Source organism: Tachyglossus aculeatus, chromosome 24 (assembly GCF_015852505.1).
Source record: "Tachyglossus aculeatus isolate mTacAcu1 chromosome 24, mTacAcu1.pri, whole genome shotgun sequence".
Lineage (NCBI taxonomy): Eukaryota > Metazoa > Chordata > Mammalia > Monotremata > Tachyglossidae > Tachyglossus > Tachyglossus aculeatus.
In genome coordinates, this window is record NC_052089.1 from 6,824,274 (window position 1) to 6,840,236 (window position 15,963).

Here is a 15,963-nt window from a genome sequence, read left to right on the forward strand (position 1 = left end):
AACGGTGCTTTGCACATAGGAAGTGCTTAACAAATGCCATTATTATTATTACTATTACTTCACTCCTCTGGGCCTCAGTTACCTGGGTTCAAATCCCAGCTCCGCCAATTGTCAGCTGTATGACTTTGGGCAGGTCACTTAACTTCTCTGTGCCTCAGTTCCCTCATCTGTAAAATGGGGATGAAGACTGTGAGCCCCCCATGGGACAACCTGATCACCTTGTAGCCTCCCCAGCGCTTAGAACAGTGCTTTGCACATAGTAAGTGCTTAACAAATGCCATCATCATCATCATCATTATTATTATTATTTCCTCATCTGTATAACGGGGATTAAAATGTGAGCCCCACATGGGACAGGGACTGTGTCTAACCTGATTAGCATGTGCCTATTCCAATGCTCTGTGCAGTGCTTGGCACATAGTAAGCGCCCAACCAACACCTCAGTTGTTATTATTATTATCCTGGCCATGGTGTGACCCCAAGACGCAGACCCGAGGGTTTCTGGGGCACGGATGGCATGGTTGGGCATACTCGCAGGCTCTGTCCGCCATGGGGTCATTTGCGCTGCATTTTGAGGTTGGTCCCCCGTGTGACACAGCAATTAAGCCTGATCCGGCGCTTAGAACAGTGCTTTGCACATAGTAAGTGCTTAATAAATGCCATTATTATTATTATTATTATCCCCTTCTTCCTGTGGATTGATCCAGTTCTGGTTAGCCCTGGTTTTGGAGGGGTTGGGGAAAACAACCACACGGGGTTTGAGCTGTCTAGGGGGTCCTGGGGCAGAAATTCAATCCCCCACTGGACTCGGAGCCCCATGTAGGACAGGGACGGTGTCTGATCTAATTAACTTGTATCTCCCCCAGTGCTTAACTCAGTGCTCAGTGCATAGTAAGTACGTAACAAACACTACAGTGCTCTGCACACAGTAAGCGCTCAATAAATACGATGGATTGAAATACGATCGAATGAAGTACCACCAGGGTGGCCCCCCCAAATTTTGAAGGGACACCCCTGCATTAGCCTCTCTCTCTCACCCCTTCTTCCTGCCCTGCCCTGCCAGGGTGGTGAGGATCAGGAGGTGGAGCAGAGCGGGAGGTGGGGGACAGGGGAAGCATCAGGAGGCTGTGGGAGGAGAAGTAGCATTTTCCATGTTCTCCTCCAGCCCCTCAGCTTGAATCCTGATCCTGCAGTGGAGGGAGAGGGACTTGATGGGATGATAACGGCGCTCGATTTGCACAAACCTGGGGGTTCGTGAGAGAGGAGGAGTTCTGAGGTTTGGAGAGTTGCTTTCCGGGGTGGGGGTCTTGACCTCGATTGTGACCTTTGTTCCCCTCCCACCACCATCTCTAGTCCCTCTGCCCTGTGCTCTTGGCCACTAGGGTTCAATTCAACACTCATTCATCTAAGCACTGTTCTAATAATAATAATAATAATGGCATTTATTAAGCACTTACTACGTGCAAAGCACTGTTCTAAGCGCTGGGGAGGTGACAAGGTGATCAGGTTGTCCCACGGGGGGCTCACAGTCTTAATCCCCATTTTCCAGATGAGGTCACTGAGGCCCAGAGAAGTTAAGCGACTTGCCCAAAGTCACACAGCTAAGTGGTAGAGCCGGGATTTGAACCCATGACCTCTGACTCCAAAGCCCGGGCTCTTTTCACTGAGCCACGCTGCTTCTCTGGTTGGGCCCAGTTAGGAGGGATGGAGGAGGGGATGGGGTCTGCTGCTGGGGGTTGGGACAGTCATTCTCTCCCTCAGACCTGGGGTGGTTGGGGTGGTCACTGCTACCCCTCACCCCCCATCACAGGTTTCTGGGGGGTAGCAGTCAGGAAATCTCCCCCTCCACCAAGACAGGAGTAGAGAAGGTAGATAGTGTCGCCATTATGAATGGGAAGCTTTCATTAAAATGGGAGGGGGCTCTCAGGGCTGGGGGTCGCCAGTCAAGGAGAGGCAGAAAATCTCACCCCAAACTTGGAGTGTGGTGCTGCTTTTCAGGACTTTTCCAGAGCGGAGGGTGGCCTGGCAGGTGAACTGGCGACGGTGATCGTGGGATTGGACGGGCGAGAGGACGAGCCTGTGGCCTTGTCGGAGTCCCACGCGGTCCCGGAGGAGATGGGTCTTCGACTGGCTGTCGGGGAGCGTCAGCACTTCCTGAACCCCATTCTGCTCCTGGGGATAACACGGTCTTCTGGGATGAACCCCCCCCAAAACTGGGCACCCTCCCTGCCCAACTAACGCTCACCCACACTGATTATTTCCATTTCCTCTCCCAGGAGTCCCTGTGGAGACGTTTCCTTTCCAGGACAGGCAGTGCCCAGGGGACATTGGGCAGCGGGGTGACCAGGGGAACTGTGTTCACCTCAGCCCCCAGCTCAGTTTTCTCATTCACCCTGGACTCCTCACTGTCCCTACCCCAGTCACGTAAAGCAGGATGCTGCGCAAGTTGGGTCTCCCTTCAGGCCTTGCCTGAGTTGGGTTGGGACTGTCTCTATATGTTGCCAACTTGTACTTCCCAAGCGCTTAGTACAGTGCTCTGCACACAGTAAGCGCCCAATAAATACGATTGAATGAATGAATGAACGAATGAATGAAAAAGTCCTAGAAGGCCCCAAGAAACTGCCTGCTCCTTCCAGATAAGCTGATCTTGGCCTTAAAAGTAAGGGCTCTTAGGGACCGTCGATCTATATGTTGCCAGCTTGTACTTCCCAAGCGCTTAGTACAGTGCTCTGCACACAGTAAGTGCTCAATAAATACGATTGAATAAACGAATGAATGAAAAAGTCCTAGAAGCCTCCAGGCTAGAGAAACTGCTCGCTCCTTCCAGATGAGCCGATCTTGGCCTTAAAGGTAAGGGCACTTAAGTGTCCTTCATAGGGTCTTTCTTCCCTGCCTTCAATAAACCACTTCATTCATTCACAGAGAAGCGGCGTGGCTCGGTGGAAAAGAGCCCGGGCTTTGGAGTCACAGATCATGGGTTCAAATCCCGGCTCCGCCAATTGTCAGCTGTGTGACTTTGGGCAAGTCACTTAACTTCTCCGTGCCTCAGTTCCCTCATCTGGAAGATGGGGATGAAGACTGTGAGCCTCCCCGTGGGACAACCTGATCACCTTGTAACCTCCCCAGCGCTTAGAACAGTGCCTTGCACATTGCGCTTAATAACTGTCTATTATTATTATTGTTATTATTATTATTATTATTATCATTATTATTATTATTATTAATTTATACTAATGTCTGTCTCCCCCTCTAGACTGTAAGCCTGTCGTGGGCAGGGAGTGTGTCTGTGTATTGTTATATCATAGTCTCCCAAGCTCTGCACCCAGTAAGCGCTCAATAAGGGGGAGGAGGGAGGGCGTCCCGGAGGAGGCTGCTCCGGCCGAGGCGCGGGGCTGCCCCCCGACCACACCCCCCGGGCCCGCGGCTTCGGACCGGGCACCACCAGGACGAGGAGGACGACGAGGAGGAGGAGGAGCTGGAGCCAAACACCCCGCGGAGCGGAGCGCGGAGCACGGAGCGGAGCAGGGAGCACGGAGAGGAGCAGGGAGCACGGAGAGGAGCAGGGAGCGGAGCGCGGAGCAGGGAGCGCGGAGCGGAGCACGGAGCACGGAGCAGACCGCGGAGCGGAGCACGGAGCGGAGCGCGGAGCAGGGAGAGGAGCGCGGAGCAGGGAGCACGGAGTGGATCGCGGAGCGGAGCAGGGAGAGGAGCACAGAGCGGAGCACGGCGCGGAGCACGGAGCACGGAGCAGGGAGCGGAGCACGGCGCGGAGCACGGAGCGGACCGCGGAGAGGAGCAGGGAGTGGAGAGCGGAGCGGAGCACGGAGCAGAGCACGGAGCACGGAGCGGAGCAGGGAGCACGGAGCAGAGCGCGGAGCGGAGCACGGAGCGGAGCACAGAGCGGAGCGCGGAGCGGAGCGCGGAGCAGGGAGCGGAGCACGGAGCGGACCGCGGAGCGGAGCAGGGAGCAGAGCACGGAGCAGGGAGCGGAGCACGGCGCGGAGCACGGAGCGGACCGCGGAGAGGAGCAGGGAGCGGAGCACTGAGCAGAGCTCGGAGCACCGAGCGGAGCAGGGAGCACGGAGCAGACCGCGGAGCGGAGCAGGGAGCGGAGCGCGGAGCACGGAGCGGAGCAAGGAGCTGACCGCGGAGCGGAGCGCGGAGCAGGGAGCGGAGCACGGCGCGGAGCACGGAGCGGACCGCGGAGAGGAGCAGGGAGCGGAGCACAGAGCGGAGCACTGAGCAGAGCTCGGAGCACGGAGCGGAGCAGGGAGCACGGAGCAGACCGCGGAGCGGAGCAGGGAGCGGAGCGCGGAGGGGAGCGCGAAGCACGGAGCAGGGAGCGGAGCAGGGAGCGGAGCACGGAGCAGGGAGCGGAGCACGGCGCGGAGCACGGAGCGGACCGCGGAGAGGAGCAGGGAGCGGAGCGCGGAGCGGAGCACTGAGCAGAGCTCGGAGCACGGAGCGGAGCAGGGAGCACGGAGCAGACCGCGGAGCGGAGCAGGGAGCGGAGCGCGGAGCACGGAGCGGAGCACAGAGCGGACCGCGGAGGGGAGCGCGGAGCACGGAGCAGGGAGCGGAGCACGGCGCGGAGCAGGGAGCGGAGCACGGAGCAGGGAGCGGAGCACGGCGCGGAGCACGGAGCGGACCGCGGAGAGGAGCAGGGAGCGGAGCACAGAGCGGAGCACTGAGCAGAGCTCGGAGCACGGAGCGGAGCAGGGAGCACGGAGCAGACCGCGGAGCGGAGCAGGGAGCGGAGCGCGGAGCACGGAGCGGAGCACGGAGCGGAGCGCGGAACAGGGAGCGGAGCAGGAAGCGGAGCACGGAGCAGACCGCGGAGCGGAGCAAGGAGCACGAAGCGGACCGCGGAGCGGAGCAAGGAGCACGGAGCGGAGCACAGAGGCTACCACGGAGGGGGAGCGGAGCAAGGAGCAGACCGCGGAGCGCGGAGCACGGAGCACGGAGCACGGAGCGGAGCAGGGAGCGGACCGCGGCGCGGACCGCGGAGCACGGAGCAGACCGCGGAGCGGAGCACGGAGCAGGGAGCGGAGCGCGGAGCGGAGCACAGAGCGGGCCACGGAGCGGAGCGCGGAGCGCGGAGCAGACCGCGGAGCAGGGAGCGGAGCACGGAGCGCGAAACGGAGCGCGGAGCGGGAGCGGAGCACGGATAGGAGCGCAGCACGGAGCGGGAGCTGGGAGCACAGAGCGGACCCCGGTTGGGAGTGGGGATGGGAGAAGAAGGGGTCGCCTGTCCCACGCACATTTCGGCTTTCCGCCCCTCACCGCCCACCTCCCGGAGAAAGCTTTCCAACCCAAGTTTTCCCTCTCTTTCCCACCCTGGGAGGCATTCTCGGCAGGAAGCTTCCAGGGGTGGTTTCCACCACATTATTCGCCTCTACCACCCCCTCCAGATTCTTGTAGCCGTCATCTACCGCCCTCCGGGCCCCACTTCCAACTTCTTTAACGACTTTGACCCCTTCCTCACATTCCTTCTCTCCTTCTCCATGCCCACTCTGATCCTCGGAGACTTCAATATCCACATGGATATCCCTAACGACTCCTCTGCCGCCCGCCTTCTATCTCTCCTTGACGCTGCCAACCTCTTCCTCCACCCCACCTCACCCACTCACCAACTTGGTCATACCCTCGACCTCATCATCTCCTACCGCTGCACTGTGTCCACCCTCACCAACTCTGTGATCCCTCTCTCTGATCATAATCTTCTCACCTGCCTCCTCACTCACACTCCTTTCCCCTGTAAATCCGTATTACTCCCTCACAGAGATCTCCGCTCTCTGGACCCCACCCATCTTTCGGAGCGCCTCACACCCCACCTCACCGCCCTCTCCTCTCTACCCAGTCTTGATGATCAGATTACTGCTCTCAACTCTACCCTTTCTACTCAGCTAGACTCGCTCGCTCCCCTTTCCCTTCGCCGCTCTCGCACCACTAACCCACAGCCCTGGATCACTGCCACTGTCCGCCTCCTTCGCTCTTATGCTCGAGCTGCTGAACGCTGCTGGCGAAAGTCTAAACACCATGCCAACCTCGTTCACTTCAAGTTTATCCTTTCCTGCCTTAACTCAGCCCTCTCTTCTGCCAGACAAAACTATTTCTCCTCCCTTATTGACACCCATGCCCATCACCCCCCGCCAGCTCTTCCGTACATTCAACTCCCTTCTCAGGCCCCCGGTTCCTCCCCCTCCTCCTTCCCTCACCCCCAACGATCTGGCCTCCTACTTCATTAACAAAATTAAATCCATCAGGTCCGACCTCCCCAAAGTCTCTTCCCCCCTTTCTCCAACCCCCCGGCTCTCAACACTCTCTGCTACTCTCCCATCCTTCCCAGCGGTATCCTCAGAGGAACTCTCCTCCCTCCTCTCAAGTGCTACTCCGGCCACCTGTGCTTCTGACCCCATTCCCTCTCATCTTATGAAATCTCTCGCTCCATCCCTTCTCCCCTCCTTAACTTCCATCTTCAACCGCTCACTCTCCACTGGTTCCTTCCCCTCTGCCTTCAAACATGCCCATGTCTCTCCCATCCTAAAAAAACCCTCTCTTGACCCACCTCACCTTCTAGTTATCGTCCCATTTCCCTCCTACCATTCCTTTCCAAACTCCTTGAACGAGTTGTCTACACGCGCTGCCTAGAATTCCTCAACAACAACTCTCTCCTCGACCCCCTCCAGTCTGGCTTCCGTCCCCTTCATTCCACGGAAACTGCGCTCTCAAAGGTCACCAATGACCTCCTGCTTGCCAAATCCAACGGCTCATACTCTGTCCTAATCCTCCTCGACCTCTCAGCTGCCTTCGACACTGTGGACCACCCCCTTCTCCTCAACACGTTATCTGACCTTGGCTTCACAGACTCCGTCCTCTCCTGGTTCTCCTCTTATCTCTCCGGTCGTTCTTTCTCAGTCTCTTTTGCAGGCTCCTCCTCCCCCTCCCATCCTCTTACTGTGGGGGTTCCCCAAGGTTCAGTGCTTGGTCCCCTTCTGTTCTCAATATACACTCACTCCCTTGGTGACCTCATTCGCTCCCACGGCTTCAACTATCATCTCTACGCTGATGACACCCAGATCTACATCTCTGCCCCTGCTCTCTCCCCCTCCCTCCAGGCTCGCATCTCCTCCTGCCTTCAGGACATCTCCATCTGGATGTCCGCCCGCCACCTAAAGCTCAACATGTCGAAGACTGAGCTCCTTGTCTTCCCTCCCAAACCTTGTCCTCTCCCTGACTTTCCCATCTCTGTTGACGGCACTACCATCCTTCCCGTCTCACAAGCCCGCAACCTTGGTGTCATCCTCGACTCCGCTCTCTCATTCACCCCTCACATCCAAGGCGTCACCAAAACCTGCCGGTCTCAGCTCCGCAACATTGCCAAGATCCGCCCTTTCCTCTCCATCCAAACCGCTACCCTGCTAATTCAAGCTCTCATCCTATCCCGTCTGGACTACTGCACTAGCCTTCTCTCTGATCTCCCATCCTCGTGTCTCTCTCCACTTCAATCCATACTTCATGCTGCTGCCCGGATTATCTTTGTCCAGAAACACTCTGGACATATTACTCCCCTCCTCAAAAACCTCCAATGGCTACCGATCAATCTGCGCATCAAGCAGAAACTCCTCACCCTGGGCTTCAAGGCTCTCCATCACCTCGCCCCCTCCTACCTCACCTCCCTTCTCTCCTTCTACTGCCCAGCCCGCACCCTCCGCTCCTCCACCACTAATCTCCTCACTGTACCTCGCTCTCGCCTGTCCCGCCATCGACCCCCGGCCCACGTCATCCCCCGGGCCTGGAATGCCCTCCCTCTGCCCATCCGCCAAGCTAGCTCTCTTCCTCCCTTCAAGGCCCTGCTGAGAGCTCACCTCCTCCAGGAGGCCTTCCCAGACTGAGCCCCTTCTTTCCTCTCCCCCTCGTCCCCCTCTCCATCCCCCCGTCTTACCTCCTTCCCTTCCCCACAGCACCTGTATATATGTATATATGGTTGTACATATTTATTACTCTATTTATTTATTTATTTATTTATTTTACTTGTACATTTCTATCCTACTTATTTTATTTTGTTGGTATGTTTGGTTCTGTTCTCTGTCTCCCCCTTTTAGACTGTGAGCCCACTGTTGGGTAGGGACTGTCTCTATGTGATGCCAATTTGTACTTCCCAAGCGCTTAGTACAGTGCTCTGCACATAGTAAGCGCTCAATAAATACGATTGATTGATTGATTGATTGATAATAATAATAATGGCATTTGTTAAGTGCTTAATAATGGTAATAATAATAATAGCATTTTTTAAGCACTTACTATGTGCAAAGCACTGGTCTAAGCGCTGGGGAGGTTACAAGGTGATCAGGTCGTCCCACAGGGGGCTCACAGTCTTAATCCCCATTTTACAGATGAGGGAACTGAGGCACAGAGAAGTGAATTGACTTGCCCAAGGTCACACAGCTGACGATTGGCAGAGCTGGGACTTGAACCCGTGACCTCTGACTCCAAAGCCCAGGCTCTTTCCACTGAGCCACACTGCTTCTCTATGGCACTGCTTACTATGTGCCAGGCACTGCACTGAGCGCTGGGGGTGGATACAAGCAAATCGGGTGGGACACAGTCCCTGTCCCATGTGGGGCTCACAGTCCCAATCCCCTCAGTGAGGGAACCGAGGCCCAGAGAAGTGAAGTGACTTGCCCAAGATCACAGCAAACAGGTGGCAGAGCCGCAACAGATCTTTTGACTCCTAAGCCCGTCTACTACAGCACACTGTTTCTCGGGGAGGTGGAGGTTGGCTTCAACTACCATCTCTATGCAGATGCTACCCAGATCTACATCTCCTCCCCTGCTCTCTCTCCAGGCTCACATCTCCACCTGCCTTCAAGATAGCTCTACTTAGACGTCCTCCCCTCACCCCGAACTTAACATGTCCAACACAGAGCTCCTTATCTTCCCACCCAAGCCCTGTCCTCTCCCGGACTTTCCCATCACTGTAGACGGAACCACCATCCTTCCCGTCTCGCTAGCCCATAACCTTGGCGTTATCCTTGTTCACTCATTCAACCCACAAAACCAATCCGTTACCAAATCCTGTCTGTCCCACCTTCACAACATCACTAAAATCTGCCCTTTCCTCCCCATCCAAACTGCTACCACATTAATTTATCACTAATCCAATGCCACCTAGATTACTGCAACAGCCTTCTTTCTGACCTCCCAACCTCCTGCCTCTCCCCCATTCCAGTCCACACTTTGATCCGCTGCCTCAATCACCTTTCTATAGAGAGTTCAGGGCACGTCACTCCCCTCCTCAAAAATCTCCAGAAGCTGCCTATCCAACTCCGTATCAAACAAAAACTCCTCACCACTGGCTTTAAAGCACTCCATCACCTCGCCCCCTCCTACCTCACCTCAATAATAATCATAATAATAATGATGGTATTTGTTAAGCACTTACTATGTGCAAAGCATGGTTCTAAGCGCTGGGGGGATACAAGGTGATCAGGTTGTCCCATGTGGGGCTCACAGTCTTAATCCCCATTTTCCAGATGAGTGAGCTGAGGCCCAGAGAAGTTAAGTGACTTGCCCAAAGTCACACAGCTGAAAATTGGCGGAGCCGGGATTTGAACCCATGACCTCTGACTCCAAAGCCCGGGCTCTTTCCACTGAGCCACGCTGCTTCTCCACTGCTCACTTCTCTCCTTCTACAACCCAGCCCGCACAGTTTGCTCCTCTGGTGCTACCCTTCTCCCTGTGCCTCCACGTCATCCGTCTCGCCGCCGACCCCCGGCCCACGTCCTCCCTCTGGCCTGGAATGCCCTCCCTCCTCAAATCTGCCAGACATTTACTCTACCCCCTAAAAAACCTTACTGAAGGCACATCTCCAAGAGGCCTTCCCAGACTAAGCTCTACTTTTCCTCATCTCCCACTCCCTTCTGCATTGACCTGACTTGCTCCCTTTGCTCTTCTCCCCTCTCCCTGCCCCACAGCACTTTCTTTATATTGATATCTGTTTATTTTTAATTCTATTTGTTCTGTCCATTTTGACACCTGTCTACATGTTTTGTTGTCTGTCTCCCCCTCCTAGACTACGGGCGTATTGTTGGGTAGGGACCGTCTCTATATGTTGCCAACTTGTACTTTCCAAGTGCTTAGTACAGTGCTTTGCACACAGTAATCGCTTAATAAATACGATTGAAAGAATGAATGAAATACGAAAGACTAACGGACTATCTGTGTCTGTTGCCAAACCCTTTCCCACATTGGACCGGGCCCCGGAAAGCTGGGCTCCTCGTCTAACTGTCATCTCTGTATTTTTTCCCAGAGCTTAGTATGGAGCTTTGCACCCAGTGAGAGAGCTAAATAAATAGTATTAGATGGCCCCCATAGCAGAGGCCAAGGGAAGAGCTAGGAGCCGACAGCTATTCCTCGGCCCTGGGCCCAATTGGTTCCATCAGTTGTCAGCTGTGTGACTTTGGGCAAGTCACTTCACTTGTCTGTGCCTCAGTTACCTCATCTGTAAAATGGCAATTGACTGTAAGCCCCCAGTGGAACAACGTGATCAACTCGTAACCTCCCCAGCGCTTAGAACAGGGCTTTACACATAGTATGCGCTTAATAAATGCCATTATTATTATTATTATTATTAAGTGGGCAGAAACATGGGCCACCAGCCTCCAAAAGAGCCATCTCAGCAGCAAGATAATTTTCAGATCTATACCACCATGGCGGGACTTTTTTTTTTTTACACTAGAGCCGAATTAGGGCCGGTTCTGTTTTCCTTCCACCCAAGAATCCAACCCTCTTAGAAACTCGTCAGTGCGGTCCAGTGGATTTGAGATACGGTCACTCGGATGCTAAATCGAACTCTAAAACTTGCCTGCTAGGTGACTTTGGGCAAGTTCATTCATTCAATCAATCGTATTTATTCATTCATTTAATCGTATTTATTGAGCGTTTACTGTGTGCAGAGCACTGTACTACGCGCTTGGGAAGTACAAGTTGGCAACATATAGAGACGGTCCCTACCCAACAGTAGGCTCATAGTCTAGGAGAGTGCTTATTGAGCGCTTACTGTGTGCAGAGCACTGTACTAAGCGCGTGGGAAATACAAGTTACCTTCTCAACTTCCTCCTCTGTAAAACAGGGCTGATACCAACTTTATCTCACCTTTAGAGTGCATGTGATCCGACGATCTTGTCTCTACCCCAGTACTTGACCCAAAGTGAATGCTTTAACGAATAGCCTAGTCGTTATCTGTTGCTCGCCATGGTGCTCACAGGTGTCTCCCAACTTTGCCATGTTTGGGGCCGCTTGTTTGCCCGCAGTCTTTGGGGACAGAGACCGGCCGAACTCCCTTACCGTCAGCCACAGGATCGAGGCCCCGAGAAGGTTTTCCGACTTGTCTTCCAGGCAGGGAATTTCCAGGGGCTGGTTCAACTCAGCATCTATCGTTCTGTTGCCTCTCATCTCTGCTGGTCCAGAGGAAACACAATGAAGGATGAGGAAGGAGGCGGTGTGAATGGGATCTCTTCTCCGAGCAAGGCTCGTCAATCAATCAATGAATCAATAGTATTTATTCATTCATTCAATCATATTTATTGAGCGCTTGCTGTGTGCAGAGCACTGTACTAAGCGCTTGGGAAATACACGTCGGCAACAGAGACAATCCCTGCCCACCATGAACTCGCAGTCTAGAAGGGGGAAGACAGACATCAAAACAAGTAAACAGGCATCAATAGCATCAATAGCATCAGAGAAGCAGCGTGGCTCAGTGGAAAGAGCACGGGCTTTGGAGTCAGAGGTCGTGGGTTCAAATCCCGGCTCTGCCAATTGTCAGCTGTGTGATTTTGGGCAAGTCACTTAACTTCTCTGTGCCTCAGTTACTTCATCTGTAAAATGGGGATTAAGACTGTGAGCCCCCTGTGGGACAACCTGATCACCTTGTAACCTCCCCAGCGCTTCGAACAGTGCTTAATAAATGCTATCATTATTATTATTATCAATATAAATAAATAGAATTATAGATATATATGCACATCAGAACAAGTAAACAGGCATTAATATAAATAAATAGAATTATAGATATGTATGTATATATACATATACATATGGGGAGGGGTGGGGAGAGGGGCTAGGAGCAAAGGGGGTGGGATGGGATGATGGGGAGGGGAGGGGGAGCTGAGGAAAAGGGGGGCTTACTCTGGGCAAGACTAAGACCTCCTGGAGGAGGTGAGCCTTCAGTAGGGCTTTGAAGGGGGGATGTGTGATTGTTTGGCAGATTTGAGAAGGGAGGGAGCTCCAGGCCAGAGGTAGGATGTGGGCCAGGGGTCGACGGCGGGACAGGTGAGAACAAGGCATAGTGAGGAGGTTAGTAGCAGAGGAGCAGGCTGTGCGGGCTGGGCTGGAGAAGGAGAGAAGGGAGGTGACGTAGGAGGGGGCGAGGGGATGGACAGCCTTGAAGCCGAGAGTGAGGAGTTTTTGCTTGATTTGTAGGTTGACAGGCAGCCACTGGAGATTTTTGAGGATGGGAGTAACGTGCCTAGAGCGTTTCTGTACAAAGATAATCTGGGCAGCAGAGTGAAGTATAGACTGAAGCGGGGAGAGACAGGAGGATGGGAGATCAGAGAGGAGGCTGATGCAGTAATCCGGTCGGGATAGGATGAGCGATTGCACTAATGTGGTAACAGTTTGGATGGAGCGGAGAGGGCGGATCTTGGCGATGTTGTGAAGGTGAGACCGGCAGGTTTTGGTGACGGATCGGATGTGTGGGGTGAACGAGAGAGCGGAGTCGAGGATGACACCGAGGTCGTGGGCTTGTGAGACGGGAAGGATGGTAGTGCTGTCCACAGGGCCGGGAAAGTCAGGGGGCGGACAGGGTTTGGGAGGGAGGATAAAAGGAGCTTGGTCTTGGGCATGTTGAGTTTTAGTTGGTGGGAGGATATTGAGGTGGTGATGTCCTGAAGGCAGGAGGAGATGCGAGCCTGGAGGGAGGGAGAGAGAACAGGGGAGGAGATACAGATTGATTTATTGATTCATATATATCAGTCCAAAATAGGGTTGAGGAGGGATAGAAATCAGTCCATACGTGCTAGTGATAGCTGGTAGGTTAGTATGACTTGGGTTGCCGGGAACTAATTGAGAAAGGGGTTATTGAAGATGGAATTTTAGGAGGGCTTGGAATTTGGGGAGAGCTGTGGTCTGTTGTTTGTAGGGAGGGACAGAGTTTGAGGATGGAGGAACAGCATTGGGGGAGGGGATGGAGACACAAAATTGAGGGAAAGTAGGAGGATAGCTCGAGTTGGGGAGGGGACTAGATGAAGAGAGCAGATATGTAACATGGAGTGAGGTAAGGGAAATGCCTTGATGCTGAGAGTGAGGAGTTTTTACTTTTTTATCGTGTCTGTTGAGCGTTCACTATGTGCCAGTCACTGTAATAATAATAATAATGTTAATGGCATTTGTTAAGTGCTGACTATGTGCAAAGAACTGTTCTAAGCGCTGTACTAAGTGCTGTGGTAGCTAGAAGCTAATCAGGTTGGACACACTCCAAGTCCCACTTGAGGCTCACAGTCTTCATCCCCATTTTACAGAAGAGGTAACTGAGGTACCCAGAAAGTCACACAGCAGACCAGTGGTGAAGCTAGGATTAGGACCCGAATCTCATGATCGTATCTCACATCCATGAAGCCGCTCTGACGAGTTTCGAAGATGGGTTCCCAGGCCCGCGCTCTCTCCAGGAGGCCGCACTGCTTTCCTCAGAACCAAATCCATTTTGGAGTCTGTACACAGACTCCTCCTCCTAAACTCTCTGATAGGAAAATTTAAGACAAAGTTTCCTGAGATCCAAACCGGAAGACCTCCTTATCCAAAATTGTAAATGGAAGATTTAAATCCCACTTAGAGGAACTCCTCAGCTTTCCCCCTAAACTCATTCCTCCTCCTAATTTTGCTACCTCTGTCTATAGTCCCATCCTGCCAGGCTCAGAGCCCCACAACTTCACTCAGCAAGGGCCTTATTTTCTAAGCTCTAGTTGTACTGCAGCTAGACTATGGCATCATATGGGAAGCAGAGTGGCTCAGTGGAAAGAGCTCTGGATTTGGAGTCAGAGGTCATCGGTTTAAATCCCGGGTCCGCCACTTGTCAGCTGTGTGACTTTGAGCAAGTCACTTAACTTCTCTGGGCCTCAGTTACCTTATCTGTAAAATGGGGATTAAGACTGTGAGCCTCACGTGGGACAATCTGATCACCTTGTAAACTCTCCGGCGCTTAGAACAGTGCTTTGCACATAGTAAGCGCTTAATAAATGCCATTATTATTATTATTATCATTATTATTATCAGCCTCCTTGTTGGTCTCCCTGCCTCCGTCCAGCCTCTCTCCCCTCTGTTATGTACTTCAAGCTGCTACCCTGATCATCTTCTCAAAGGCTCTTTGGGCTCCCAACTCTCCACCAGTGCCCTCCCAGATCCCTCTATTTCCAGTGTGGCCAAAGGAATGGAGCATAGGATTGAGAGTCAGAAAGATCTGGATTCTAATCCCTATATTTACTAAGTAAGCATGTAACAAATACCAAAAAAAAAAAAAGGAAAAAGAGAGTCCAGGAATGGATAATCTTCTCAAGGTCTGGGGTGTTTCCTACAAACAGCAGCAGCAGTAGCAGCAAACTATCTCTGATTCCAGAAGTAATTACAATCCTTAGCCTTACATTCTATGGAAATGGCAGCCCCATGCTGGACAGGGGCTATATCCAACATGATCTTTTCCTACCTCAGAGGTTAGAACAGTGTTTGATACATAGTAAGGACTCACCAAATACCATCAAAAAGGAAACTGTCCAGGCTGGGAGTGGGAGAACAGCAGAAGTAGGTCCTTAAATACTTTCCCAGAATCCCAGCTCCCAGCCGGGAACGGGGTTGGGGGGCGTCTTTAAGCTAGGCCACAGCTGAGCTGACCTGGCGGGTGGAGTGGCCCACGCGGAGAGGCGGAGAGGCAGGGGGGCCAGGTGACAGAGCAGCTAAAAGTTCAAAGAGACTTCCGGTGAGAATAAAGGAAATATTGTGTGGCATGCAGAGGAAGAGGGCTTCAAAGACCTGAGGTCAGAAAACAAACAGGAAGAGAGAGCGTTAAGATGACAAGCTTCTGCCACTAAAGCTGCTTGCAAAGTGTCTTGTGTCTGTGTCTTGTTAGTGTCAGCAATCTCGATGGGGGCAGGGATGAGGGTCCGCCCAGGGAGCGGGCCCTGCTCTGTCGCCCCTGGGTGGGTGGGGGGGGCAGGATTGCCACCCTGTCTCCCTAGGTAAGGAGCAGGCCTGACACCCTGTCACTCCAGTGCTTAGTACAGTGCCTGGCATGTGGTGAGCACTTAACAAATACCACAATTATTATTATTATTATTCCTCCTCCTCCTCCTCCTCCTCCTCCTTCTTCTCCTTCTCCTCTTCCTCCTCCTTCTCCTCCTTCTCCTCCTCCTCCTTCTACTCTTTCTCCTTCTTCTTCTTCTTCTTCCCCTTATTCTCCTTCTCCTCCCCCTTCTTCTCCTTCTCCTCCTCCTGTTCCTCCTTCTTCTCCTTCTCCTCCTCCTCATCCTCCTCCTTCTTCTTCTTCTGGACTGAAATCCTGTCACTCCAGTGCATAGTACAGTGCCTAGCGCTTAACAAATACTGCTATTATTATTATTATTATTGTTACCCCAGGGAGGGAGCAGGCCAGACACCCTGTCACTCCAGCACTTAGTACGGTGACCGGCATAAGTACCGTAATAATAATAATAATATTGGCATTTGGTTAGCATTTACTATGTGCAAAGCACTGTTCTAAGTGCTGGGGAGGATACAAGGTGATCGGGTTGCCCCAGGTGGGACTCACAATCATCCCCATTTTACAGATGAGGTAACTGAGGCACAGAGAAGTTAAGTGACTCGTCCAAAGTCACACAGCTGACAAGCGGCGGAGCCGGGATTTGAACCCACCAC

The 15,963-nt window shown here is 53.2% G+C and overlaps 1 protein-coding gene across 1 annotated transcript in view; it reads right to left on the minus strand.

Moving 5' to 3' along the window:
• Positions 1-15,963, minus strand: part of CD96 (CD96 molecule) — a 52,039-nt gene that overhangs the window by 29,539 nt on the left and 6,537 nt on the right. Inside the window, exons 3-6 of the mRNA XM_038766138.1 lie at positions 11,350-11,462; positions 4,259-5,192; positions 3,410-4,140; positions 1,968-2,172 (exon numbers count right to left, since the gene is read on the minus strand). Coding sequence (XP_038622066.1) covers positions 1,968-2,172; positions 3,410-4,140; positions 4,259-5,192; positions 11,350-11,462 — 1,983 coding nt within the window. The remainder of the gene's footprint in view (positions 1-1,967; positions 2,173-3,409; positions 4,141-4,258; positions 5,193-11,349; positions 11,463-15,963) is intronic.